The 26,651-nt window shown below is 50.2% G+C and overlaps 1 protein-coding gene across 21 annotated transcripts in view; it reads left to right on the top strand.

The window, feature by feature from the left end:
- Positions 1-26,651, top strand: part of Nfasc (neurofascin) — a 179,665-nt gene that overhangs the window by 99,865 nt on the left and 53,149 nt on the right. For 14 of the 21 annotated variants that reach the window (XM_029478694.1, XM_029478681.1, XM_029478680.1 and 11 more), the window contains 9 exons: positions 1,823-2,003; positions 6,798-6,815; positions 7,570-7,675; positions 9,871-10,067; positions 10,402-10,524; positions 12,650-12,820; positions 22,834-22,945; positions 23,348-23,532; positions 24,940-25,071. In XM_029478694.1, the coding sequence (XP_029334554.1) occupies positions 1,823-2,003; positions 6,798-6,815; positions 7,570-7,675; positions 9,871-10,067; positions 10,402-10,524; positions 12,650-12,820; positions 22,834-22,945; positions 23,348-23,532; positions 24,940-25,071 (1,225 nt within the window). The remainder of the gene's footprint in view (positions 1-1,822; positions 2,004-6,797; positions 6,816-7,569; positions 7,676-9,870; positions 10,068-10,401; positions 10,525-12,649; positions 12,821-22,833; positions 22,946-23,347; positions 23,533-24,939; positions 25,072-26,651) is intronic. The other 7 variants (XM_029478716.1, XM_029478712.1, XM_029478686.1 and 4 more) reach the window with 1 other exon arrangement.

The following is a 26,651-nucleotide window of genomic DNA, read 5'->3' as shown; positions in this document are numbered from 1 at the left end:
CTGTAAGGCATTTTCTCAATTAGTGATCAAGGGGGAAAGGCCCCTTGTGGGTGGGACCATTTCTAGGCTGGTAGTCTTGGGTTCTATAAGAGAGCAGGCTGAGCAAGCCAGGGGAAGCAAGCCAGTAAGTAACATCCTTCCATGGCCTCTCATCAGCTCCTGCTTTCTGCCCTGCTTGAGTTCCAGTCCTGACTTCCTTTGGTGATGAATAGCAGTATGGAAGTGTAAGCTGAATAAACCCTTTCCTCCCCAACTTGCTTCTTGGTTATGATGCTTGTGCAGGAATAGAAACCCTGACTAAGACACCATCCTCATATCCGTCCATCACACATTCTGAGGGTCTACTACGTCTTTGGTACTGTGGTAAATTCCTGAGGCTGGATAATAAACTTTCCCACGTGTGGAGCAGTCACATGACTTTTTGGGGGCTGGCTGAATGCAAAGCAAAGGATGCCATCATGGGAGAGGAAGTGGGAATGCGGAACAGATAAGTAACCTTTGGCAGATCCCAACGGAAGAGGCCAAGATCACAGTCTGTCCTTCACAGATGTCGGTCTTTCCTAGGTCAGTGGTCACGACATCCTGCACTGAGGCCCTGGAGGAGCATCATGCCGGGAGACTGAGGAAGATCAGATAGGCAGATAGGCATGTACTTAGACACTTCAAGCCAGTCAAGGAGGTTAGTTAGAACTTGGAGACAATAGTGAGAGGTGTCTAGGAATGGCGTGCTGTATTTGCACTTTAGAAATAACAATTCTGGTCATAGATGGAGAATGACCAGGGCGGTGGGGGGGGGGGGGGGGGGGTAGATAGGAGCAGCAGGGCTACTTAGGAAGCTGTTGCAGCCACTCTAGCCTGGAACACTGGTGGTCAAAATCAAGGAGGTGTGCTTAGGAAAGGAGATAGGTGGATAGAGAGGCCATACACCACACACACACACACACACACACAATGGTGGTAGTGGTAGTGTTGGTTGCTGACATGAATGTGAGCCCAAATCCTTCATTCTGACACGGGGAGGTAGTGACTGGTGATGTTTCCTGCTTCAGGACTCCACATGGATGGCTTTGTCTCCAAGGAGCTCTTGCCCGGGCCCTGTTCTCTACCTACTTAGGATGAGTGAGGGTGTGTGTGCAGTTGACTTTGGGCTTCAGGTGCTAGCCAGATAAAGCAGGGGCAGAATTGTGTGTCCAGCTGATACAGATGTTTGCTGAGGGAAAGTGGGGGGATTCTGGAGATGTAACCTGCTGCCTTGCCCTTTGGCTTGGCCCTGTGGTGCTGGAGCTTCGGGCAGTCTTAGAGTGCTGACTTCTCCTTGGACAGTCCTCCCCACCTTCTTCATGGGACCAAAGAACATCACTGAGGTCTTATTTTTGTGTCCTTACCCAAACACATCTGCACATTCAGCAGATGGTCTAGGGAGGCTTTGAGCTTGGTTCATTTCTTTTGGGCCTCTAGGCCAGTTTGTCTTTTCATGAGTGCTCTATGCAAAGCTGTTTTTCTAACATAGTGAGTCTCAATCATTGGTGGATTTGGCCTCTTGGGACAAGCAACCATGTACAGAGCTATTTTTGATTGGCAGCATGGCTGCCTGAGCCCTCCTGACATTGGATGGGTAGAGGCCAGAGATGCCTCCAACACTATAATACACAGGGCAGTTTCCATGCCACGGACTGTTGGGTTCCAAGGTCAGCAACTCTGGTCTAGGGGATCCCCTGCTCTGTGGTCAAGAGACCCGTTGAGTCTTTTGAGAGCCTGGGGGTGAGTAGAGCAGAATGTCAGATCAAGAGAAACTAACTTGCTGTTGTTTTTCTTTCTCCAGCTGAGCACTGTCTGGAAAGCCCACATAGAGCGGCACAAGGCATCGGGAGCCCGTGGGCTGGGCAGCAGGGAGCAGGGCCTGGTGCTGAGGATGGCCAGGCAGCAGGCGCCACCCTGGGTCCACATAGCCCTCGTCCTCTTCCTCGTCAGCCTCGGAGGGGCCATCGAGATTCCGATGGACCGTGAGTTCTGTGCCCTCTCTTCCTGTTTTACTCCTGATATTAGAGGAATAGATGTTGGGGAGAGCGGCAGGGGAGGTGAGGGGGAGAGAGAGTAACAGATTCCAGACTTCAGAGCTTGATTTTTCTCTAAAGACTTGATGTAGGCTTCTGCTGGTTATGAGCTTCTTCTTGGGACTGTGGATAACCTTGTCTGTGTTGCCTGGAACCTGCTGAGTGGAACCAAGGATAACCCAGTTTGGGACTCTGAGAGCCACCTGGAGTAGTTCCCTCTACCCACACCCGCACAGCCATGGCCTTGGCATACCCTTTTTAAAGGCAGCTTCTAGAACCACATGTGGCAGGCTGGCCTTATTGTGTCTCTAACTCAATACACCAGAGCTGATGCCCAGTTGTGGTTGAAGTAATAAGGAAGATGGTGAATAGCCTGGTAGAGGATTAAGAAGGACATTATTTTTGTAAACGACACAGCCAAATGAGACATTAAACCATATTATGTTACCATAGGAGAGCCAGACACAGTTCTTTCTTTTCCAGTATTCCCTGGGTACTATATTAAAAAAAGGGGGTGGGGGTTCATTTCTGCTCCTGGTGGTGGAGCCTCTCTGAACCTGGCCTGTTGAGCTAATGTCTGGATCTCTATCTCTTGACTCTATTGCTGTATTCGCTGATGGCTGTTGACAGGCACCTTGTTCCTTGGCCCTGATTGGAAGCATGTGCCCCATTGCCACAGTTTTGACCCTTGCTGTGGATGTCTTTCTTAGCATCCTCACATGAATGTACAGGAATGGCACCTCGACCTCAAGGAATTCATGGAACCCATGTGATCCCAAGACAGACTTGGGCACTCTCCATTTAACAGATGATCGAAGGAGGTGGGAGGTGAAGGTGGCCTCCAAGAAGGCCTCATGTGGCTCTAAAGCCAAACCCTTCCCACCCCAGTAACAGCTATCCAAGAGGAGTCTACACTTCCGGGTGACAGAGACCAGTAATGACCATGAACTGATCCCCGAAGCAAGCTGGGTAAGACGCCTGCTGCCTGAGCTTGTGTATACACGGAAGGAGGAGGAGAGGAGAGCTGTGAGACAGGCGTTCCCATGGCGACCGTCTGTGGTTGGCTCAAGGAGAGTTCTCATTAACAGCCAGGCAGACAATCTAATAAGCATCGTGATAAGGGCGTGTCCCTGGAGAGGCGTGTGCAGAGGAAATTGGGTTATCGAGAATATGGTGAAGGCTCATTTCTCTTCTGCCGATTCTCACTCACCTGCCGTTGGATGCCCAGGGCTGGTGGGGGAGGGACACCTGCAGAGTGCATACAGAAACAAATGGTATGGACTTCTACATTGAAAATATGGATTTCCAAGCTCTACTGGAGATGGGGATACAACAGGAAGCCCACATACTGCCTGAGGCAGAAGGCTGAGGGCCCTGACTTCCTCACCACACACTCCTCATCCCAGGTTCCTGGTGGAGGCTGGGGAGGATCAATCCTTTTACGTTGTATATGCACAGAGACCAGGCCCTTCCTTGCCTGGGTCTCACCTCTCACAGTGATAAAGTCAGAATGGAGTCTGCATCTTTTGACTCTGCTATGGCATGCTGATCCTGTTTCCTTTTAGTCTTTGAACCTCAGTGGAACTGTAGCTGCCCTAGACTAGAACCGCATGCGGTTCTTACAGTGAGTCTGGATGCAAGCGCCATCCTTAGCTGGCAGGTTAGGAAGCGGGAAAGAGGCAGGGCCAGCACCTCTCAGCTCCTCCCTGAGAGGAATCTCTCTCCACATTGCCGTAGTTGGTCTGGACTATCGGGATGGACACCCCATAGAGCACTGCACCTCCCTACTTGCTGCAGACAATCTCAATGACTCCTCTGCAGAACTGAACTCAAAACGGCACAGCCAGGGCAAGGATTTCCTTGGCTGTCTCTCCTCAGGCTTAGCCACAACCGCTTCCATGTTTTCTGAGTTTACCTCCCGTCTGGAATTGGGACAAGTCGGGTGTTTCTAATGTACCCCTTTTGTTGGTAGGGTGAGGCTGAGGGTATTGGGCTGGAGACTGGCTTGCTGGGTAGCTCCCTCATTTGTCCCTTCAGGGCATTCTCTGTGCCTCTGGGGCAGGGACACTGCTTCCACGCCGGGCCTTGGCACAGCAGCTTTCTGGAGCAGCACCCTGGGAGGCTGCACAATCCCTTATTGAAGTGCCCAGCCTCTGGCTCCAACTGCCTTGCCAGCAAAGTCACACGCCACCTCCCTTCCATTAGCCCGGAGGAGAACAGCATGACCTTTGAAGAAAAAGTAATGGGTCACCTCATCAGCCAGCGTGGCTTTGCCAAAAAGTGAGTTTCCTGGGAGCTTGAGCATACTTTCTTTCTCCCTTCCACTCAAGGGGATTCAGCATCTCCTCCCAGGATGGAGTCCAGAAATCAACTACCAGAGCCCAGGAAGAAAGGGCATGAAGGCAGAGCCCTGGGGTCCAGGCAGACAGAGGCTCACCCCAACAGATGGAGTAGACTATCTTCTCCTCCTTGAACACCAAATGAACAAATTCATTCTCCACCTGCCATTGCCAGACAGCAAGCTCTGTGAAAGGAAAGAGCAGCCTGCAGCGGAGTGACAGAGAGAAGCACTGTTGTCCTTGTCCTCAGACAGGCTGTCACAAGCATCACCACAACTTCTCTTCTGGTTTGATTCTGTCCCAGTAATAAATCTCTTGGGAGCACAGTGGTGACTGAGATGTCATTGTCCCATTAGGCACGCAGATGCTGAGGAGGCCCTTTGTCAGGTAGGCAGGCCGCAAGAGCTGGGAACAGCAATCAGCCAGTTCTTATCTGACTTGGGAACCTCCTCTCGAGGAAAGACCTGCATTCTCTCTTATCCACACCCACCGGGGACCACAGCATCACGAGGCCTGTACCCAGCTAACTCACTTCTAAGGATAGATTTCAAAAGCTCTGCAACAACCTCTGGGGAAATTGGTACCCAGCTGTCTCTGAAACCAGTGTCCACAGGACTGGAGAGCCACATGACCACCCCTCCTTGAATTCAAGATGCTCTGGAAGGGGACTAGAGCTTGAGAGTGGGGTACATGAGGACCAAGAGGCATCACTGCGTCCTGAAATGAAGCCAGAGCCCAGCTGGTAGTTAAAAGGAATGTGCCTAAGTGCCAGGTCCTGCCTGTCTGGAGACTGGCCCCCTCTCTCGTGCCCCCTCCTGTGCCAGCTGCACTGGCTTTCAGTCTTTTTTTTTTAAGAGTATCTGTTCTTGGCAGGAAAACCACCTGCAGGTAAAGGTGCCAAAGAAGGGAGCACTGCAGAGCCTGTGTTCAGAGTGGGAGCACTGTAGAGCCGTGATGGCTTTCCTTTAGGGCTTTTCATTCCTTTGTTTCCAGCCCAGGCAGACCTGGACAGGTGAAGAGCAGAATGACCCTTCATTACTCCGAGAGCCACACCACGTAGCCCATTAAACCTTTTTAAAAGCCATACCATGAAGCCTTTCCTTTGCTGGCAGCCTGCACAGTGGCCTGCTCATTCCTGCCATGAGTCCCCCTTATTCAAGTCTTTCTCTCTTCTCTTATGACTCTCTTGGGTCTAGGTGAACCCCGGCTCCCTGCAGGCTGCCCTTTCTGTGCCTGCACCTCCTCTTCCTCCTCCAAGTCTCTGCACTCTGGTGGGAAGGCATCAAGCTCACCAGGACTCTGCTTTAAAGCACGCTTCCTCCTGCTCTCCCCAACAGCACTCACTCAAAAAGGGCAGCCCAGGGTCCCCATGCACCAGCGTGACATGGAGCTCCCGCCTGGTATCGTAAGGAAAGACACTGAAGAGTCCTAGACACATGTTTTTGTCTTTTCTCCACATCTGTTTGATCCAAGGCTTGCTTCCCACATCTAAAACTTTGGTACTAACAGCTTGGTTCATGGGTCTCAGCACCACCTAGGCATTTGTCAGAAATGTAGGACTTAGCGTGGATGCAGTGGTATTGTTAGAGCACTTGCCTGATGTTGGTAAGCCCTGGGTTTCATCCCCAGCATGGGAAGGAACAAGATAGAATCCAGGCGCTACAGTGGACCTTCTGAGGCAGAGCCTGTGCCTTCTCTAGCTGAGGGTGATTCATCTGCTTGTTAGAGCATGAGAAGCGAGAACACACCTGTACAGGGCTCATGAGATCAGACGGGTCTGGTGAGGACGTGTCCAGCCTACCTCTTTGTCCTGCTTGTGAGAGACACAAGAAGGAACGGTGGACTTGGCCACAGACCAGCATTCTGTCATTCAGGAACAGGATTTTTGTAGAACGGGCTTTCGTGCAAGAGAGAAGCAGTGTGGTGAGGGAGTGAGATGCGAGGCCCTCAGAGCTTCTATACTTTAGGCCTTTGTCCCATAGAAGTGGTTCAAGTCCGCAGCACCTCCGTGCTGACCCTACGCACCAACGCTCTCCCATCCCTCAATGGTGTGAGATGCCTGGAAGCATCTGAAGAGTCTCTTTCAGGCAGTGTTGTCATTTGGGGACATTTTGACTTGCCTGGTAACATCTCCCTTTGGTTACTGATCCTGCCCTACTATGTGGATACAGTACCTTTTCCACAAAGTATTTGTTTGCTGTGTCTGTTCTCCGGCCTTGCCTGGCTCTTCTGCCAGGCTCTGCATCTGGGAGAAACCCCCATGCCCAGTGCTGTCCCCGTGTTGCCCCATCCCAGCCTTGCATGCTAGGGCAAGAGGACACCCGAGAGACAGCTGCTCAATTGTGTGCAATAACACTCTTCTCCTTCTCTCCCCCTCCCAATGCTAACCCACTGGAACTAACAGCAAGCATTCAGAATGAGCGTAAGTGCCTGGTGTGCCTCTGTGCCCTTGAGCCTCTGGGAGGTGGGAGGTCGGGCAAAGGCCAGGGGAGAAGCCTGGGTTTGAGCTCAGTGGCCTCTTTACTGCCTGCTAGTGCTGATCCAGCCTAAAGCCCTGCAGTGAGTCCTTTACCAATGGAAGAGAACTTCCCCAAGAATGGGGGTGGGTAGGTGGTCAGAAGAAGGTCTCCAGTTGGCAGCTGGGATGCTCCTTAGCTACGGCAGCTCCTTCATCTGCTGGTGGCTGGCACTGCACCCCTGGGCAGATCACCAGCTTGTCAGGACACAGGGAAGCCCTTGGGAAACTCTAAGGGATTGAAGCCTCTTTTGGCTCTCGCCTCGACAGTCTGGCCATCTGTTGAGACTCATGGCTCAGAACCATCGCAGCCCTAAGTTCTACCGTCATAGCTGGTTTTGTTCCTGTATCCATCTAGCACACATTTAGCAGGAACCGTTGTGTCCTGGGCAGTGTGCTGGGCCCTGGGATGTGAGCTTGGGTAAAAGAAAGCCAGGTTTTCACTTGCTTGAAGGGGTTCCTGTGCTCAGACTTTGACATCCATCCCTGTCCTAAAAGCCTGTTTAAGAAGTTGCATTTTTAGAATAGAGTGCTTCTCATGCTTGCTGGCTCGCCCGCTCGCCCAGGTTGCTCCTGATGCTCTTGACTTTAGTCACTCCCGAAGCCAAGGTCAGGGTAGGTCTCCACAGTTCTGACCCTTGCCACGTGTGTCCCGTTGCAGTGACCCAACCCCCAACTATCACCAAGCAGTCGGTGAAGGACCACATCGTGGACCCTCGAGATAACATCCTGATTGAATGTGAAGCTAAAGGCAACCCCGCCCCCAGGTGAGTGGAGGAGGAGAAGAGGCCTGGAAAGCCATCATTGAAATGAGTCACTTACCCCAACTTGGTCATAACTGAAGGCAAGCAGCTGAAGAGTTCAGCCCAGGGCTGGCAGGATGGCTCAGTGGTTAAGAGTAAGTGCTCTGCTTGGAGAGGACCTGAGTTCAATTCCAAGCATCCCTGTTAGGAGGCTCACAGGCACCTGCAGCTCTAGCTCCCAGAGGATCTGCTGCATCTGGCCTCCAGGGTCACATGTACATACCACCCCACCCCATCCCACACACACATAAATAGACACACAACAACTCTTTATTAAAGTGTTTGCTTCATCCATCCAAAGAATATGCCTTGACACCCTCCAGGTCCCATACAGGAGGGCTCGTTTTTTGATTAGCGGGTGTGAAGTGGCCAGTGTGGCTCAAAACAGCTGAGCTGAGGCTGCTATCACTGTGTGGTCAATGAGAAAGCTGCTTCAAAGCTCTGAGCCTCTATTTCCTCCTCCGGAGGGGAAACATGCAAACAAGCAAACCAACCACAGACTTGCCCTTGTATTTATGGGGTTTTTACCACTTTCAGCAAATTGGGAAATTTATCTCATAAGGAAACCAGGTTCGAAGGTGTTGAATGGCTTGATTCTGTTGCAGTGAAACCCTGGAATCTTAGTGTGTACCCCCGGCTGGCCTGAAACTCATCATTCTCCTGCCTCAGTCTCCCCTCCTAAGGAGTAGGGTTTCAGGTATGTGCCGCTGGACCCAGCTAGATGTTATTTTCTGACTGTTCTGGGTGACCACCATCCACCCCATGTTCAGGTTATGGGAAGTCCCTATTCCTAGCTCACTCAAGCTTTTCATTCTGAGCTTGTCTTTTTGCTTGTCTCAAAGAAGTCAGTAGACAGGAAGGAGTAGCCTGTCCTACCCAGACTGGCCTGGGCCGCTACATGGTCTTATTCATTTGCTCCCCTTCCTCTGGCAGAGCCAGTGTCTTCCTGAGAAGAGGGGGGAAATTTTAAATGTCTACACCACCAGTCACCAGCTTGACTGAACTGGGAGTAGAACAGGGTTTGGTTAGACCCACTCCTTGGCTACCAAGGCCAGCTCTCTTTCTGCCAAATGATACATTGTAGCAAAGTGAAGATGTTAAATCATGTTACCCTCACAGAGTAGGAGAGTGTGTCTCTGACAATGCAGTGGGGGGAGGTTTGCTCTGGCCCTGGGCTCGTGGGAGGCAGTCAAGCCAAGAATGATAAGCTGAGAACAAGACTGGTCTTTTCCACATGGATTCTCTGAGGGGGACAAGGATTCTCTGAGGGGGACAAGGATTCTGAGTATACCACCATGGTTCCTGCCTCTTGTTGTGTTTCTACCATGTCAGCACAGGGAGCCAAGAATGTGTGCTGCTGGCTTCAGTGACAAGCTGAGGGACATGGTGATGATGATGATGATGACGACGATGATGATGCCACCTTCTCTTCCTCCCCTTCCTCTTCCTCATCTTTCCTTCCTCTTCCTCTTTCCCTCCTCCTCTTCCTCCTCTTCCTCCTCTTCCTCCTCTTCCTCCTCCTCTCTTCTCCTATGAAGGGTGGAACTTAGATCCGTGCACACACCAAGCAGGAGCACCCTCCCCTAGGCCTGTAGTAGCCTTTTAGGCTCTTTATAGCTCTGTTTCCTTAGCCTGCCAGTTTAGTCTAAGCTACCCTTTGATTGGTCCCATGCTGCTGTTCCAGGGTTTTCATGAAGCTCTTGTCAAACAAGGAACAGGGCAGCCTGTGCCTCTGATGTTGGCTTCAGAGCAAATTCTGCTATTGAGGCATGGCAGAGCAGACATGGCGACCTTGCATTCCTAGGAAGAGACTAGGAATGTCACAAGGTAAAGAAAGTCACTAAAGCTGGGTTTGACTGGTTTGTTTAAGAAACCACTGACTACCCCTGAGTTCTGTGCTCACAGAACAGAACCTACCAAAGAAGCCGAGTGCCTGCAACTGTAGCCAGCCTTAGCTTGTGATAGTGCTCATGGTATGTGTGGTCCCAGTAGACCTGACCTGGGCCTTTGCGTTCTCCCAAGCTTTTCAGGTGGCACTGCCCAGCCAGGACTGGATCCGATGGCATGTAGGTGGAGTAGAAGTCTGCCATTGAGTGGGGACTAGAAACCGACCCATTCCAGCCCTTACTTACAGTTGGTCTGGCCCCTGTCATCCACAGTTTTCACTGGACTCGCAACAGCAGATTCTTCAACATTGCCAAGGACCCACGGGTGTCCATGAGGAGGAGATCTGGGACCTTGGTGATCGACTTCCGCAGTGGTGGGCGGCCTGAGGAATACGAAGGGGAGTACCAGTGCTTTGCCCGGAACAAATTTGGCACTGCGCTTAGCAACCGCATCCGCCTGCAGGTGTCCAGTGAGTTCCAGGGACAGGGCTGCTGCTGGCTCCCTGGTGGGTAGGAGGCACACGAGAGGCCCTGCACTCCATGGGTCTCTCCCACCTCTGAAAGATTCTTAGATAGAACACTTCCAGACTAGTCAATACAAACCTTAGCAGCTGATCTGAGCCCTGGAGGAGGGGAGGGGAGAGGGTAGCTGAAGATGAGTGTCCACTGTCACAGAAAGCTTCTCCCTCCTTTCAAGGGCCGCTCCGTATGTCTTGCCTCCCTCCAGTCTCCCATTTCCCCTTGTCTTGAGCCTTCCAAGCTCTTGCTGTCAGCTGCACTTCACCGTCTTCTGTTCCTCTCCAGAATCTCCCCTGTGGCCCAAGGAAAACCTAGACCCCGTCGTGGTTCAAGAGGGTGCCCCCTTGACACTACAGTGCAACCCCCCACCTGGCCTCCCGTCCCCCGTCATCTTCTGGATGAGCAGCTGTAAGTGTGGAAGCCTGGCCTCTGAGCATGCAGCTCCAGAGGGTGCAGTGGATGGGTTGGTCACGGGGTAGAATGGTTAATATTGATTGTGAACTTGTCAGGCTCTAGGATCATCTTGGAGACTAGTCCCTGTCTGTAAGGGATTTCTAGGTAGGTTAATCGTGAGCCAAACAGCAGCTTGCATCTCTGTTCCCTGACTGTGGATGCTATGTGACCAGCTGCCTCATATGTCTGCCATCATGGTGGACTTAGCCTGGATTCTTAAACAAAAACCAAATAAACAACAAAACAAAACAAAACTCCATTCCTTAAGTTGCCTTGGTTCGGAGATGCCACAGCAGGATAGAAGCTCGCAGCAGGCCTCACTCAGAGTCCGAAGACCGACTTGTAAGAGGCAGATATGAATGACCACGTGGCTCAGACAGCTGTGGAGAGAGATTGACATCACTGTGTGGTCATGAGCAGGATGGCTTCAGAGCTCTGAGAAGACTCTGTACACTGCCACAGTCTCTCTCTTCCTCCTCACATGTGTGGGGAAGGGAGGCTGGCCACCAGCTAGTCGGTTCTTACCCTCTTCTCTCACCTGTTACGTCACATTTATGGCTGAGTTAGGTCCATGATACCCCTTTAGCAGACCTCATGGCCCTCCCCTCTGTCTGTCCTTGCTAACATCTTCCCAGTCCACAATCTCATCCATAGTCTCCATAGGCCTTAAGAACAGAATCAGGTAGCCTCATTTGCATGTTTTTACTGGCTCCTATCTTGCTTCAGGACAAGCCCAGACTCCATTACCTGTGACAGTCACCTTTGTGACCTGCTCCTTTTGCCTCTCCAGCCCTTCCCCCTCACCTTCAACTCCAGGAAAGCTTCGTGTCCTTCCTGCCTTCAGACACACTCCCCCAGCTCCTCCAGCTCCCCAGCTCCTCCTGCTCCCCCAGCTTCTCCAGCTCCTCCAGCTCTCCCAGCTTCTCCAGCTCCCCCAGCTTCTCCAGCTCCCCAGCTCCTCCAGCTCCCCCAGCTCCCCCAGCTCCCCCAGCTTCTCCAGCTCCCCCAGCTCTCCCAGCTCCTCTAGCTCCCCCAGCTCCTCCAGCTCCTCCAGCTTCTCCAGCTCCCCCAGCTCCTCCAGCTCCTCAGGACCTTGGAAGTCTGTTGTTGTGCCTGACACAGACATGCAGACTTCAGGGTTCTCCTCGGGACCTCCTAGAGGACAAGGTTCCCTCTGCAGTCACACCCTTCCCCTCAGTACCCGCTCCTCTCCATACATTACACTGGCTCATCTATTGCCCTTCTCTCCTGCTGGACTGAGGGTTTGTCTTTCTTTTCCCAGCCCCTGGAACATGTGACCTGGCACATAGTAGGCCCACAGCAAATCTCTGAGGAGTGATTTGAAGAGCAGAGCACCTGTTGTGGGATATCAGTTGGTATCACTGACATGAAAAAGAAGCTGTGGGGACAGGAAGTAGATCAGCCAGGAGTGTAGGCCATCCTTGGTTAACACCAGGTCCTGAAAACCTGTCGTGTTGACATCCTCAGCCACATTTGTGTGAGGACATTCACTCTCTACTCTGTGGTTCACTGTCCCTGAAACTGGAAGGTCTCGTAAAATCGACAGTGTGAGCCATCAGTTGCCATACATCTGACAGTTACAATTGAAAATTGCATTTTTTCCTTAAGGGTAAACAAAATAAAAGTCCGTATTATAATTGATGACGGCTAAATTCTGATGAACTGCAGCAAGGCCAAGTTCAGCTGTACTTAGAGTACTAGTGATGCCTTGTGCTCTGGCATCAGCTGGGCACTGGGGGATAAAGATGAAAGAGTATTGCATGTTGCCTGCACAGTGTTCCATGTGGTGTGTATGCACTCGATTCCTCACTCAAGGTGCAAGCAAAGGCTTGTGTTTTCCCTCTGGCCTTGAGGCCAGTCAGGTTGTGGCACAAACAGGAATTGGAAAACTGTGGTCCCAGAACCTGGGCTAAGTGAGCATGTCCATCTGGGTTCGAATGCACCCTGCATGCCCTCCATGCACCCTGCTGCAGCATCAGGAGGAGCTGACGAGTGAACTACAGCAATGTGTCACCAAGCCCACTTGCTAACCTCCTGTCACTCCTCTGCTCCCCCACAGCCATGGAGCCCATCACCCAGGACAAGCGTGTCTCCCAGGGTCATAACGGGGACCTGTACTTCTCCAACGTCATGCTGCAGGACATGCAGACCGACTACAGCTGCAACGCGCGCTTCCACTTCACCCACACCATTCAGCAGAAGAATCCTTTCACCCTCAAGGTCCTCACCAGTAAGTGGAGGCCCTGCTCGGGACTTCACCTGTGGTCCCAGTCCCTAAGAGCACACATCATGCAAGACTAGGCTGGCCCACAATCCTCTCTGGCTCACTGTGCCTGAGCCACTGCCACTGCCTTGCACAGCATCTGAGGATGCAGAATCCTTGTGTCAAATGTAGTCCTATGCTAAGCCAGTGTTGTACTTTGGTAGGAATCAGAGCCACATACTGAGGTCCAGCCCTGTCTTACCTCAGCAGGCTTGGGCTCTCTGGGGCCCTCAGAGCTCATTCAAAAGTTCCTGGAGTTAGAGATGACTTTAGGTGAGTATCACATCAGGAAACCCTATTGTGCACTCAGCTCATGTCTTTCACTTCTAGTCGTTGGTTGCCTGTGTTTCCAGGAGAAAGCCAGTGCATAAGATAGTAGGATCAGTGGACACACTGATCAAATTGTGTCTGGTTCTGTAATGTGGGTTTGCTGAGCCACCTGGAGGTGCTGTGTCTACAAACTGCAGATTTATCTTTCACATTGTGGGGTTTAGTTTTATCCCCTTATCATTTCTGACTAAAACAAAAGAAGTTAGAGTTCCCTGACCCACTACAGTGGTGGTGGCTCTCTACAGAGGCACACCAGGACAAGCCAGGCAGGAGCTTCAGCTACGCAGCCCGTAGCTTCTTCAGGATATTGCCTGGGTTCATTTACACCATGGACATGTAACACAGCTTGAAGAGGACCTTCTAGAGAGTCTCTAATCTGTCTGACTCAGACTGTGAATGTCACTGTCGGAGCTGTGCTGTAGATGGCAAGGATTATAAGGACGCCAGGCTAAAGGTACCACAGGTCGAAATGAGGCTGAGCCTCAGCTTCCCAAGACCTGCCTCCAGGGGCTCATGCAGCCCTGGGGAGTCCCCTGGGGAAAAGCCTAGATACTTTGTTCAGCACTGGGAGGCCTCTTTAGTCTATGGCAGTGATGGGCAGGTGCATCGTGGCGTTTGCACAGCCTCATCACTTTCCTCAGGGATGTTATGCCCGTCCATAAGGACCATCTTTCTCTAGGTTGCTTCTCATGGTTTCTACCTCTTCTGTCATTGTCTTCTTCTTCCTCTTCCTCTTTCTCCTCCTCTTCTTCTTTCTTCTGTTCTTTCTCTCTCTTCATTGCTTTCTGTTCTTGCTATTCTTTCCCTCTGAACACCTTTGCCCGTCCTCTGATCACCTGCCTCCTTGTCTGTGATCTGTCTTTACCAGTGGGTGTTGTCTGCCAAAACGGGACAGACAGCCCAGGGGATTGCTCAAAGCCCAGCAAGGAGCCCTGCCAGATGCTGCAGAGTCCCTGGCTCTCTGACTCCTGGACCCATCCCCAGGAGACCCCTGGGAAAGGAAGTTGATTTGCCTGCTGTGCCTCCTCAGTGTACTTCAGGTGACTCTCTGCCAGCTGGCTGAATGAAGGAGGACAGTGTGGTCAGCCCAGGACCTCTGAGTGGCCTCAGCCAGGACAGGGCTGGCAATGAGGACGGACCAGTAGGAGGAACAGTGCTGTCAAGAGAAGGACGATCCTGCACAGCCTTCGTGTCCACCTAGAAAGGGTGATGCTGGAAGTCAGTCTGCTGCTGCAGGGTATGAGCCAGGTGCCGTGCAGTTCTGGGCAGAGCCTGGGAGCCTATTCAGGTTAAATGACACTTAGCTATGGAACTTTCCAGAAGCATTCTTTTCTCTAGAGGAAGTCAGTAAGGGATACTTGTCTCTGCTTTACTTCAAGTCGCCTATCCCATTGGAAACTCTCTTCTCCAAATGACAAGAACCCTTCTTGGTAACCTGAACAGAAAGCTACCAGCTTCCTGGAGTCCTCCCAAGAGCAGCTCTGGCTGGAAACAAGTTCTGGGCATCTGAGCCAGCCTAGAATTGGGCACAGTTTCTTAAAATAGCACAGTTGGGCTCTGTTGACTTTCCTGTCTAGAAAGGGCACGGGCTTTCTTTACCTCCTTCAGAACCAGGTCTGAGTGGGAAGCCACGCTGTCTGCCTGTCGTTTGCTTTTTGAGATTATTATACTATTTTTATTAATTGCATCTAAGGAAGAGGTAAAAGTATTACACATATATTAACATATATGTGTATATATCAAAATCCAGACAAGCTAAACATTATTTTCAATCTGTTTTAGAATGAAGCAAAAGCTAACCAGGTTGAGTCAGACTGACAAGGACAGACGTGCAACTTTGTCCATACTGTGACAAGCATAAGGGCTCTGACTGCTATAGCAGGAGGCAACCTGGTTAGAGAGGAGGGTATCTGCTGAGGTGGACAGTGGAGTGTACCCTACACTTCCTGCCTGTGTTCAAATGGTATTCCTCAAGGACAGAGGCTCCCTAAATCTCTTACATGTGCTCCACAGCTTGTAGCAAGCTTGGCGCATTGCTCCTCCCCTGGAACTGAGAAAGTCTCTGTTATACCTGGGAATAAAGCATGGGAGTGAAGGAGAAGGAGCCCCTTTTAGCTGAGCATGCCACTGTGCCCCTCCCCAAGAGGGAAAAAGAGAACCTTCGCTCTCAAGCACTGCCTCAGCCCCACTGACCCCTTCATTTCACTGTGGACCAGTTCCCACCTTCCAGCCCACATTCATCCAAATTGACTTCCAGAGCAGCCAGGTCTTTCTCAACAGCCACATTATCAGAAACGGTTCTGATCATGACAATCTTCCCATTGCTGGCTGTAAAGCAGACAGGGGGTACAGTTCAATATCAGGCCCAGAAAAGAACTCTCATGCTCTCTTACAATTGTTTAAGATGGGATTTGATCTGTCTTCAAATATGCAAATGTTCTAACACAGCCCCCTGGCCTCCCCTAGGAAGTTGGACTGTGTCCTGGCTTCTCAGGCTGTCTCTGATTGGCTTCCAGTCAGTTAGCTGCACACTCCCTCCCCTGTGGGTACTGTCAGAACTTGAACCCTCGAATGGGGTGGGTAGAGAGTAAAACAGCGACTTAAAGGCAGAGGTATGTTTATGTGTCCTGTTCTAAAATGTCTTCATTGAAGACTGAAGGACCAGGGCCTTTCTTTAGTCACTCACATTGGAGTGGCAGCCACTGATACTGCTTTTTTAAAGAAAGTTCCTGCCCTGTGTTTTCCAGAGAACTCTGGGTCTCAGACAGTGGACTCATCCCCTCATCTTGTTCTCCTTTTAGGAACCTCCACCAGGGTCTCCCAGCAGAGGTCTGTCAGGGTCTACAGTGATGGCCACCTGGTCGCACACGTGGTCGGACGTACGAGCACGCACGCACGCATGCATGCACACCTACCCCCTGCAGTTTAGCTGCTGCCAGGCAGGCTTTGCTGTCCTCCACAGGTCTCACTAACACTCCTTTTTCTCTAGCTGGTCTTACGCGGAGTCCTGGGGACGCTGGTTCAGAGCCAGCTACAAGATGCTACAAGACACTCATTCTTAACCTCATTTGTTCAAAGTATAGATGGACCATGCAGAGTTCAAGCCTAATATCTTTACTTTCAAAATAATCTCGATTTTATTATTGCTTTCTTTTGCAGGACTTAACCACTTTGTTTTCTTTGAGCTCCTTTGCGTTGATTGTTCGCTACCAAGTGCATCCCCCTTTTCCAGCTGTGTTGTTTTCTTTTGCAAACCCCATTGGCACTCTCCTCAGTTGTGATGTGGCTTTGCATTTCTGTTCTCTCCCGCCTTGTGTTCGCGCCCATACCTGCTCCGTGCCTCCCTGTTCGCTCACCCTCTTTTGTTTATTGCAGACAACCCCTATAATGACTCGTCCTTAAGAAACCACCCTGACATATATAGTGGTGAGTCTGGGAGTAACTTCTCCTGTCCTAATCCACTTTGTCTAACTTGACTGATACTGTGACATTAACTCCTGCTGGGTGGCAGAGTGGACAGCTGGCCAGGCCAGGTGCCAAAGGGGACACCCCAGGACACTGTCCACCTGGAGCAAGGTGGTCAGTGGGAGTCTGAGGTGGGCTCCCATCAAAAGGGTTTCCTCCAGTATGCAAGTCTCCATTTGCTGAATTCTCAGAAGGTGGCTTCAAGCAAGGGAGATCTCCATGAAGGACCCAGTGGAGACTTAAGGGTCAATGACAGATGGATGGAAAGTGGACATTTGCATCACCATGTCCAAAATATCCGAGAAACAACTTGAGAGATGAGAGATTTATGTCAGCTTACAGCCCAGAGCCTTTTGGTCTACCATGGTGGGACGCAGGCACGCTGTCACTATTGGCAGGAGTTGGAGAGGCTGTTCACATCACAGCAGACTAGGAAGCAGAAAACAAAGCAGGAACCGAGGGCCAGATGTCCTTCAAAGACCCACCTCTGATTATCCACCTTTACCAGCTAGGCCACACCTCCTGAACATCCCACCCTCACAACCTCAGCACCATGAGCTGAGGACCAACCATGAGCCAGGGCAGGGGTGCATTTCAGATTTAACTGTCACAGAGGCTATTTGAGAATAGTTGAGAGTCCACCACCAGGAGGAGACAGGAAATCCGGTTCCTATTTGGTAGCATAAATAGCACAGCCAGATTTGGTTGCGTTGACTCTTCAGTGTCTGGGTTTGAATCACCTGCTTTATAGCCTCATTTTTTTTTTTTCCTGAGAGTACTTTGTCACAGGCAGGTCCCAAATCTCTTTGAAAGCTGGAGAGATGGTTCCGCAGTTAGGAGCACTGACTGCTCTTGCAGAGGGTCAGGCTTAATTTCTAGCACTCATATGGTGACTTGGACCCATTTGTAACCCAGTTTCATGGAATCCAACACCCTCCTCTGGCCTCAGTAGGAATCAGGCATGCACATGGTGCATAGACATACATGCTGGCAAAATATGCATAAAATAAAAGTAAATAATTTTTTTTAAAAAGAGGTTTCTCTAGAAAATGATATACAGAATCCAGGTCCGAGTTCTCTCTCTGGGTAAGTATAAATGAAGTTGTCCAGCCATGTCCCCGACATCTGTGCCTTTTCTCCCCTCCAGAAGCACATACAAGTCCAGTGGCCACCAGTCACATCTGCAAATCGTGGCACGATCACAATGAGTTATAGCTCTAACGAGCCACAGCTGTCTGCTAGGTCTGATTAATGGGGGGACTGGCTATTTGCACACCTGAGTCTCCCCTCACTGTGGCTTAAGAATGCCTCGTGTTCCTTGAGCAGCCATTAGGTTCAGCATTTGCTAGATTTGACAAAGCAGCTGGTCCCATTATCAATTATGCTTCTGAGCTGAGTTCAGGTCCCCAAGGGGATCTTTGGGAGCCCAGATAGGTAGGGATGTCTTTACTGAGGTTGCTAATATAAGCAATGAGCAGAGTCTGGAATGGAGGATGGGCTGAGAAATGAGAGCCAGGGGAAACAGAGGTTCCAACTTGGCACCAAGCAGCAGGAACCACGCTGAGACTTATTGCCCAAGGAAGCAGGCAGCCTTTGTTGGATTCTGAGGATTGTTTGTTTTCAAGGTAATGGAGCCAACCACCACTGTGTCAAAAGCACTGCTGTGGAATGTGCCTTTTCTAAATTGAACCCCAAATATCTATTGTAGAGAGTACTCTGAAATCCAAAACGCATTGGAGCCCTTCGAGATCACGTGGCTCAAGTTCTTTGCTTTGTGTAAGGCAGGGAAAGGCAAAGTTGTTTATCCACAGAAGATGGCTGAGTGATTCCAGCCTAAACCCAGCTTTTCTCCAGAGGTCAGAATTTTTTAGAAGAGAGTGAGAGTCATTCAGAACTGTGAAACCAACAGAGCTCGCATAGAGACGGAGCCTTGGTCCTCGGTCCCCACCAGGGCACGGCTGGCATAGCCTGAAGCTGTGGGGAGGATGTAAAGGACAACCAAGCTGAAGGCTTTAGAAAGAAAGAAAAACCAAGAAAGTAAGGAACTCCTTCCTGGGTCCACAGAGCTCCTAGCCAAGGAACATCATCAGCGACAAATGTCCAGTACATACCTCTCTTTGGCTCGAAGTGTGATATGTCTCTTTTCTAGAAGAAGGGGCCCCCCTGTCCTAATGATCTGCACAAAGAGTTGACATCCTCTAGACATGCGTCAGAAGTTACCTCCCCTCTGATTGGCAGAGAAAGGCACCTGGCTTTCATTCCATCCAGAAAGCAGGTGTTTTATAGTCTGTACCTGGAGCCACACTGTCTCCAATCAAATCCAGTCTCCAGGACATGCCACCAGGTGACACTAGGCAAGCCATTTAATGCTTCAAAACTTCGATTCTTTCATCTGCCAAACAGGTGGATTACTAGCCTCAAAAATGGCTGTAAAGGTTAAAGAGGATCGTGACCCACAGCTGCTAAGCTGCAGTACACATTGACAATGTTAATATAGAACCCAATGTTGGATTTAAAGGAGGAAGTTGTGTGTGGACTGGATTGTATGTAGGCCATCTGTTTCTAAATTAAGGGAGACACGGAGACTTTGAAGATAAGCCGGGGAGAGAATGGCAGGCACACATACAGGAGGAGAGCTACTCCACAGGGAGAGACATTAGCGTGCACCAGAGAAAGGAAAACCGCCCGGTTTTCCAGCTCTGCTAAGAACTGGGTGAGGAGAGAGGCTGTAACTATTGCAGGCAGCATTCAGATTAATTCTACATAGGTTTCCTAATAGCAAGATACACTAATGTTTCTAGATCAAGAGACCACACACACACACACACACACCCCTGCCCCACTTAGGGGCCAGAAAGAGGGATGGGGTGCCAGGAAGCCTGTTTCACATGTCTCTGGTTCTCAGTTCTGAGAACAGAAGGCAGCAGAGAGAACTGGATGTAGGCTCTAGCTGCCACAGAATGCTGCATTTGGCAAAGGTCCCCAATGCATCTGAGGTCTTGGACCATATTCTGCTGCCCTGTTCTACTGAGTGAAGGGAACAGCTAAGTCTGTCAGCAATTTTGACCTTTTTTTTTTGGTAGAAGACAGCCAGAAACTGTTTCTCATTTGACCCTTTGAAGACAGTTTGATTAAAGTGGGGTCGTGACCTAATGTCCCCTGACTGACCATCTGGCTCTGGGGATCCATGAGTCTTCTCAGTGCCACAGCTTCCAAGAGCCACCCTCTGGCAGCTTTTCTTGAATTTATGCAGGTTTGAGCTTGGTGTCTGTATCCTGGGGGTTTTTGGGTTTTTTTTTTTGGTTTTGTTTTTGTTTTGTTTTGTTTTGTTTTGTTTTTTGTATCAGGGTAGACCCAGCCTGAACTGGAAATGGGCAGAGCATCCCTGTCTCCAGAGTGAAAAGAGCCGTCCTAGCTAAAGAGACAGTTTTCACCACATAGAGCCTCATTCAATAGTTACCTTCATCTTGGTAGTTACTGGTTCCTGTGTTTCCTCCAAGGAAAGAGACCAGGCACCTTCCCTTGGGAACAGAGGCTCCCAAGGTCACCAGCCAGATCTGCTACCTCAAGTTTTCATGACTCCCTCCTGCACAGCTGACATTTTTCAGAACCTCCCTTCAGCGCCAGCCTTCTCGTTCCCCTGTAAAGCCGCTAGTCACCGTGTGGGAGATTCCCGTGTCCCTAAGAATCCAGTGGAGATGCTCTGGATCTCTTCATCTCCCCCATCCCCCCAGGTTCTTGGCTCTGAGCTTATCCGTTGCCTCCAAGGAAAGCAGGGATCATAGATGCTGAGAATAGTAAAACAGACCAGAGCAGTTCACAGAGGACCAAGCGCCCTTCTTCACCTCTTGACCTTGGGATTTTGGGTTTCTTTGATTGGAGTTGTTAGAAACATTGGGAAACTGCCTGTGAGAAATGGGGACAGAGTGACATCTCCAGCTTCAGACTGAGCGCAACCATGGCAGCACAGCTTAGAATCCAAATCAGCAAACCTGTGAGCTTGGGCAAAGTCTGTTAACTTCATAGAAACTCAGTTTCCTTTGCTAAAAACACACAAGTGGTAACATTCATTGTGAGGGTTAAACATGCTGACACTGCAGACCAACCAGTCACAGCACTTGGCCCTTCTTAAATACTTACAGGGCTGTGGTGGCTCCCTCTGGCTTGCAGGGTAATCTTTCATTTCCTTTGAACGAGGCTTGCTTTTCAGTCGCTGCTTCCTCCCTAAGATACTTCTGAGGATTGGTACCCCATACCCTATACTGTGTACTGCTGCTGTATGTAGCTTTTCTCTGGTCACACTCCTAGGCATCCTGATGGCCAGAGCAGGGCTCTGGGCTAATAATCTTCCTGTTCCCCATCCTTCCTGCTTCCATGATGTGCTGCAGGCTGTGAGAGTTCATGCTGCAGGCTGTGGGGTGAACTAAGTGTCCAGAGGCTCACAGACTGGCCCCTGTAGACTTTTCTTGTGTGGAATGAGTGTGGTGACTGAGATGCAATCTTTTCCATGTCGTTACAGGGTTCACAACTCTGGACAGACTCACCTACTTGATATGACCCTCCTACCCTGGAATCTCTCTGTCCTTTTGGTGCCCATGACTGTGTGGTTTTGTTTGTTTGTTCATTTGTTTGGGTTTTTTGGTTCTTTTTGTTTGTTTTGTGACTGTGTGATGGGAGGAAGCTGCTGCTTCCTGGTTACTGAGAGGATGCTGCTAGGTCTGCAGGTATAGACAGTAACCGACTAACCACTTAATGGATTAACCCTGCAGTTGCCACTGTTCTATATGTGTATGCTGGCGTGATAGATGAGACCGTATCGGGGTAAACTCTTGCCTTCTTTTTTGTTTCTTCTTCCCCCTTTAACTTGTCAGCTCCACAAATATTTCCTGAACACGTGTCATATGCCGTCTATTCTGTTGTGTCGGGAGCTCAAATATCTCAGTGTGTGTTTTAACATTTCTTCCCCTGACAAAAGATAAAAGATAAATTCTGTGAGATGTTTCTCAATGGCTAATGAAGAGAAGCTGGGCATCCTCAGGTCAGGAGCCTCTCTGATTCATCCTGATACCTGCAGGGGCGGCCAGCTTCCGTAAGATGCATGAGTTACTGAGCTTGGATGCCACCAGCCAGGCTTCACCTCTCCAGCAGCAGTTAAACCCAGATGGATGCCCTTGTTCTGACTCAGGGCATCCCCCAGACTTCTAGCTCCTAGCAGCTCTGCCTGCCCCCCCTCCTTCCCACTTGTCTGGCTGAGCCTACGGCCCGTGGGGTCTCAGGCTTATATTCGTCTTTCAGTCTTTATGTGTCTAAGGCTTCATGTGTTCCTCCTCCAGTTTCCTGTTTGACTTGGGATTTCTAGTTGAACATTTATTTTTTTTCTTTTTTCTTTTACCCATTTCCACGGAGTTGTACAAAGCGTATAGGAAACAAGTAAGGCTTGATACACTCTCCGCGGATGCACCCTGATTGGCATGGCCCCCTCCATGGGAAACAGTGTCAGCGTGTACACCATCCAGCCTCTAACACCTGTGTGGAAGGAAGATTTCTGCCTATCTCCTGGCTGCTCCAGCCTAGTTGAACTGTTGATCACCTTCCCCCATCCTGGCTGCCATTTGCCCCACCTACACCCACCCCATCTCTCATGCAGTCATAGTGAGGAGCCAGAGTGGGCTTGGCTCCAGACAGTTTTCCAGTCATCTCTCCTCGTTCATTCTCTTTGTGTCTTTGCTAAGCCATTAATAATTCTCTGTTTATCTGGGGCCTTGCTGCTTCATTCCAGCTCCTTGTCAGAGTCCCAGAGAGCAGGTGGCTTGTCCTCTGTCCCCAACCTATGGCTTCTCTTTCCTCCATGTCCCTGTCTGGGGAGGATAGACGGATGCTGAGATGATCTGGCCTCGGGGCCCCTCCATCCCAACACAGATGTCAGAGATGGACCTCTCAATGCTCCATAGTCCCTTCCTGTCCAAGAGGAAGGGAAAGGCTTCCGGGCTTCTCTCAGCAGAACCTGGAACTGGTTGCATACATGTGCTGGAGGAGCAGAGGACCCCCAAGCTTCCAAACACATCAGATCCTTGGGGTAGCTTGAGCTAGAAGGACCCAGAGTGGTGATGACATTTCTTTCTAACCCAATAGTGTTGGCACACCTGGACTGGAGGCTCACAGAAGTTTGTTCTGTCCTGTTTCAGCCCGAGGAGTTGCAGAAAGAACGCCCAGCTTCATGTATCCCCAGGGCACATCGAGCAGTCAGATGGTTCTACGTGGCATGGACCTGCTGCTGGAATGCATTGCCTCTGGCGTGTACGTACCATCTTCTAGCTCTGATCCTGAAGACGGGGTGGGCATCCATCCACACATTTTAGAGGCATACCAGTATATAGGAAAAGGGAAAGCCAGCAGGCCCATGAGTAGAACACTATATGTCTATCATCGACATCCCACTATAGTTACCTTTGCTTTGGGAAAAGAGAAAAAGGCAATGGCTGGGCTTGCTGCAGATGCATTGAATCACATATTATCTTAGCTCTGCCTTTCTGTGGAGACCCTGTGGCCAGCCAGTCTTCTCTAAATAGGAGAGTCCAGGTTCTAGAGGGTATATAGTTTCCTGCTGGACCCAAGCCACTTTTAGGATGTCTGGGTGTCCGACTCTTTAGAAGACGTTCAGTAATGGGCCCTTTGCTTTCTTCTTGACCCCTGTACTAGCCCAACACCAGACATTGCATGGTACAAGAAAGGTGGGGACCTCCCATCTAACAAGGCCAAGTTCGAGAACTTTAACAAGGCTCTGCGCATCACCAATGTCTCCGAAGAGGACTCTGGGGAGTATTTCTGCCTGGCCTCCAACAAGATGGGCAGCATCCGGCACACGATCTCGGTGAGAGTAAAGGGTACGTTGTGTGTATTTCTCATTATGATTATGTTGCCAGCCCTGAACACCAATGTCATGACGCCCCTCCTGCTATGGCTGGGAGACAGAGGGAGTGGGGAACTTCCAGTGTCCTGGCTAATGACAGCACTGGGCTGCCATGGTGGTATCACTCCTGGGTGTACTGCACGCATTCGTGGGCATGGAGACGGAGGGAAGGCAATTTATTGTGGTGTTTGCCCAGCTCTGGGCTCTCTCTGCAGGGAGATCCGTCCCAGAGCCTTTTCTTTCGTTTTGCATTCCCATCTGTGCTGTGTCGTCTTAGCCTGTGCTGTCTGTGTCGTATGCATGGCACTGTGCTGCTTCTTCAGGGTGGGAGTCACCATGGACCAAATCATTTTTAAGCCACCCCCCTCCCCTCAAAGCAGATACAGCTCACCTGAGCTGTCTCGACACTAGAGCTCCTGTCCCTGTGGGCCCCCGTTAGATGACGGGCTGTATGGGTCATTACTCAGCCCAGGCTACATGCAGCCTGGGAGATTGAGGGCTGAGGCTGAGTACAACCTTCTCAGCATACAGTTGGCTGACCGTATGTCCTTGTCCTCAGCACTACACACACACACACACACACACACACACACACACATACAAGTGCATTCTCATTCGTTTTGGTGAGTAACAAGATTTTGGAGCCTTTAATCTAGATGTTTCTTTTCTTAGAAAAATCCACATGTTCATAAAAAAATTGTCCAAATAATGGCAAAGTGTGAACCACCAAGAATGACTCTAACCAGAGTTCAGTGCCTAAAAGAAAAAAGTTCAGAACTTTCCAGTCTCTTTCTTTTTCTTTTTCTTCTTCTTTTTCTTTTTCTTTTTCTCTTTCTCTTTTCTTTTTCTCTTTCTCTTTCTTAGATAGATGATTTTTCTTAAGATTTATTTATATTTATTATTACTGTAGCTGTCTTCAGACACTCTAGAAGAGGGCGTCAGGTCTCATTACAGATGGTTGTGAGCCACCATGTGGTTGCTGGGACTTGAACTCGGGAACTTCAGAAGAGCAGTCGGTGTAATCTTAACTACTAAGCCATCTCACCAGCCCACTTTCCAGTCTTATAACAACAGAATCCAAAAGTGACCAAGCGCAACGTCCCTGACCTCTCAGAGCCTCAGCCGCGTGGTCCCTTGACAACTCGGCTGCAGTAGGTCTGGATCCCTAGCATCCCTGCCTTTTAAACACCCTTTGGAGAATTCTAAGAAGTAGACTCTGCTCTGTGGGCTCAGCTAACCAGCCACCTGCAGGCTGGGCTGAGCCATCTTCCTGAGGGTGAATGATCAGGGCTGGAACTTGGGGGGTTGCCCTCCTACAGGAGCTCACCTGGCTTCTCGTGCCTGGCCTGTGCCATCTACCTCTGCCTGCCTTGTCTTTCAGCTGCTCCATACTGGCTGGATGAGCCCAAGAACCTGATCCTGGCTCCTGGGGAAGATGGGAGGCTGGTATGCCGAGCCAATGGGAACCCAAAGCCGACCGTGCAGTGGATGGTGAATGGAGAGCCTTTGCAATGTGAGTCAAGCTGCTGTCCCACTCCATCTGTTCCCACCCCCCCCCTCAGAGTATTTGTTGGTGAGCCAGATGTCCCCAAAGTGAAGGAGGTGAATGGCTCATTGGCATTTCTTCCTCTGCGGGCATCTCGGAAGTAGAAAGCCTTCCTTATTCTTCTGAAAGAACAGGAGGCTAAGTAGCCTAGAGCCTGTGCTTGTGTTCCTGTGTCTAGAGATCTGTGCTTCTTCGTGGTTTCCCTAACCTTTGCTTTCTGCCCAGTAACTCTAGAGCCCAGTTTAGAAGCTGAACACTGAGGCCTCAACTCAGGCTTGGACTCTGAGTGGTAGATGAGGTTTAGAAGGTTATTAAGTCTATTGTTATTAACAGTGATGGCTCCAAGTCTTACTCTCTAACAAAGGCCACTTAAAAGACAGTGTTAGGTGACTCTGGAAGACTGTGGCTGAACGCAGAAAAAACAAAACGTAAGTATTTGGGGGAAACGGTCCTGTCCAGATGGATTGAGTAGGGGTCCCGGGATCCCTTTGATCTGATGATGCTGGTCTGTTTTTCACATTATATTCTTTCTGTCCAGTTGTTTGACTTTTTAGATGTCTCGTCATTCACTTCTTTAAGGAGTTGGGAAAATGTAAGCAGTGATATCAACTAGTGGGGCGGGAACTCAGAGGTAGCAGAAGGAAGCTGCCCCAGTGTGCTGCGGCTAAGGAGAAAAGCAAGGGTGTGTGAGACACAGGCAGGACAGCACCTGATGCTGGCAAGATGAAAATGGTGGCCAAGTGTGTACAGCACACTTCTATACCTTCCTGATGCTACAACCCTTTAATACAGTTCCTCATGTTGGGTGACACCCCCCTCAACCATAAAATTATTTTCTTGCTTCTTCATAACTGTGATTTTGCTACTGTTATGAACCACAATGTAAATATCTCATATGCTGAATATCTGATATACGACCCCTTTAGACCCACAGATTGAGTAACACTGGTGTATATGGTAAGGTATTCTCGTCCTTAAGGGCCAGCAGCTGATCTTATCAACACAGAATAATTGTGGGGTCCTGAGCCTGAGGCCAGCGGGTGGGTCAATCTCTGCAAACTCCTGTCTGTTCCACCTGGCCTCTTGACATATACCACCAAGTTCACAGCAGGCAGGCTGACGCTGGAAGGCATGGAAAAGAACATGGCAGGGCTGCCTGTAATGAGGTGCTGTGCCTCTGCCCCCACTCAGTGTCCTTGGGAGACATTTCCAGTTAGAACATTTCCAGGGTACACGAACTGTAGAGCCCGGAGGCGTGAAAGAACCCAGCCTACAGACCACAAAGCTAGGTGTGGCCAACAGAAGCCCTTGGCATGCAGAGAAGGGAGCCACTGAGTGAAGAGAACTCTAGCAGGCATGCGTCCTCTCTCATAACAAGCTCAACACCAGCACAAGAGAGCAGGGTTCCCAGCAGCCGATCCCCAAATCCAAACCCACTAAATCTGGTGGGTTTCAGCCTTCAAAACCTCAGGAGGAAATCGCTCTAACTTCTTTGCTCCCCCAACCCCCTGTGTTTCACTTTTTCTTTCTTTTTTTTTTTTTTTTTT

Source organism: Mus caroli, chromosome 1 (genome assembly GCF_900094665.2).
Source record: "Mus caroli chromosome 1, CAROLI_EIJ_v1.1, whole genome shotgun sequence".
Lineage (NCBI taxonomy): Eukaryota > Metazoa > Chordata > Mammalia > Rodentia > Muridae > Mus > Mus caroli.
The sequence above is the reverse complement of the archived record's forward strand: the minus strand, read 5'-3'. Positions and strand labels throughout refer to the sequence as shown.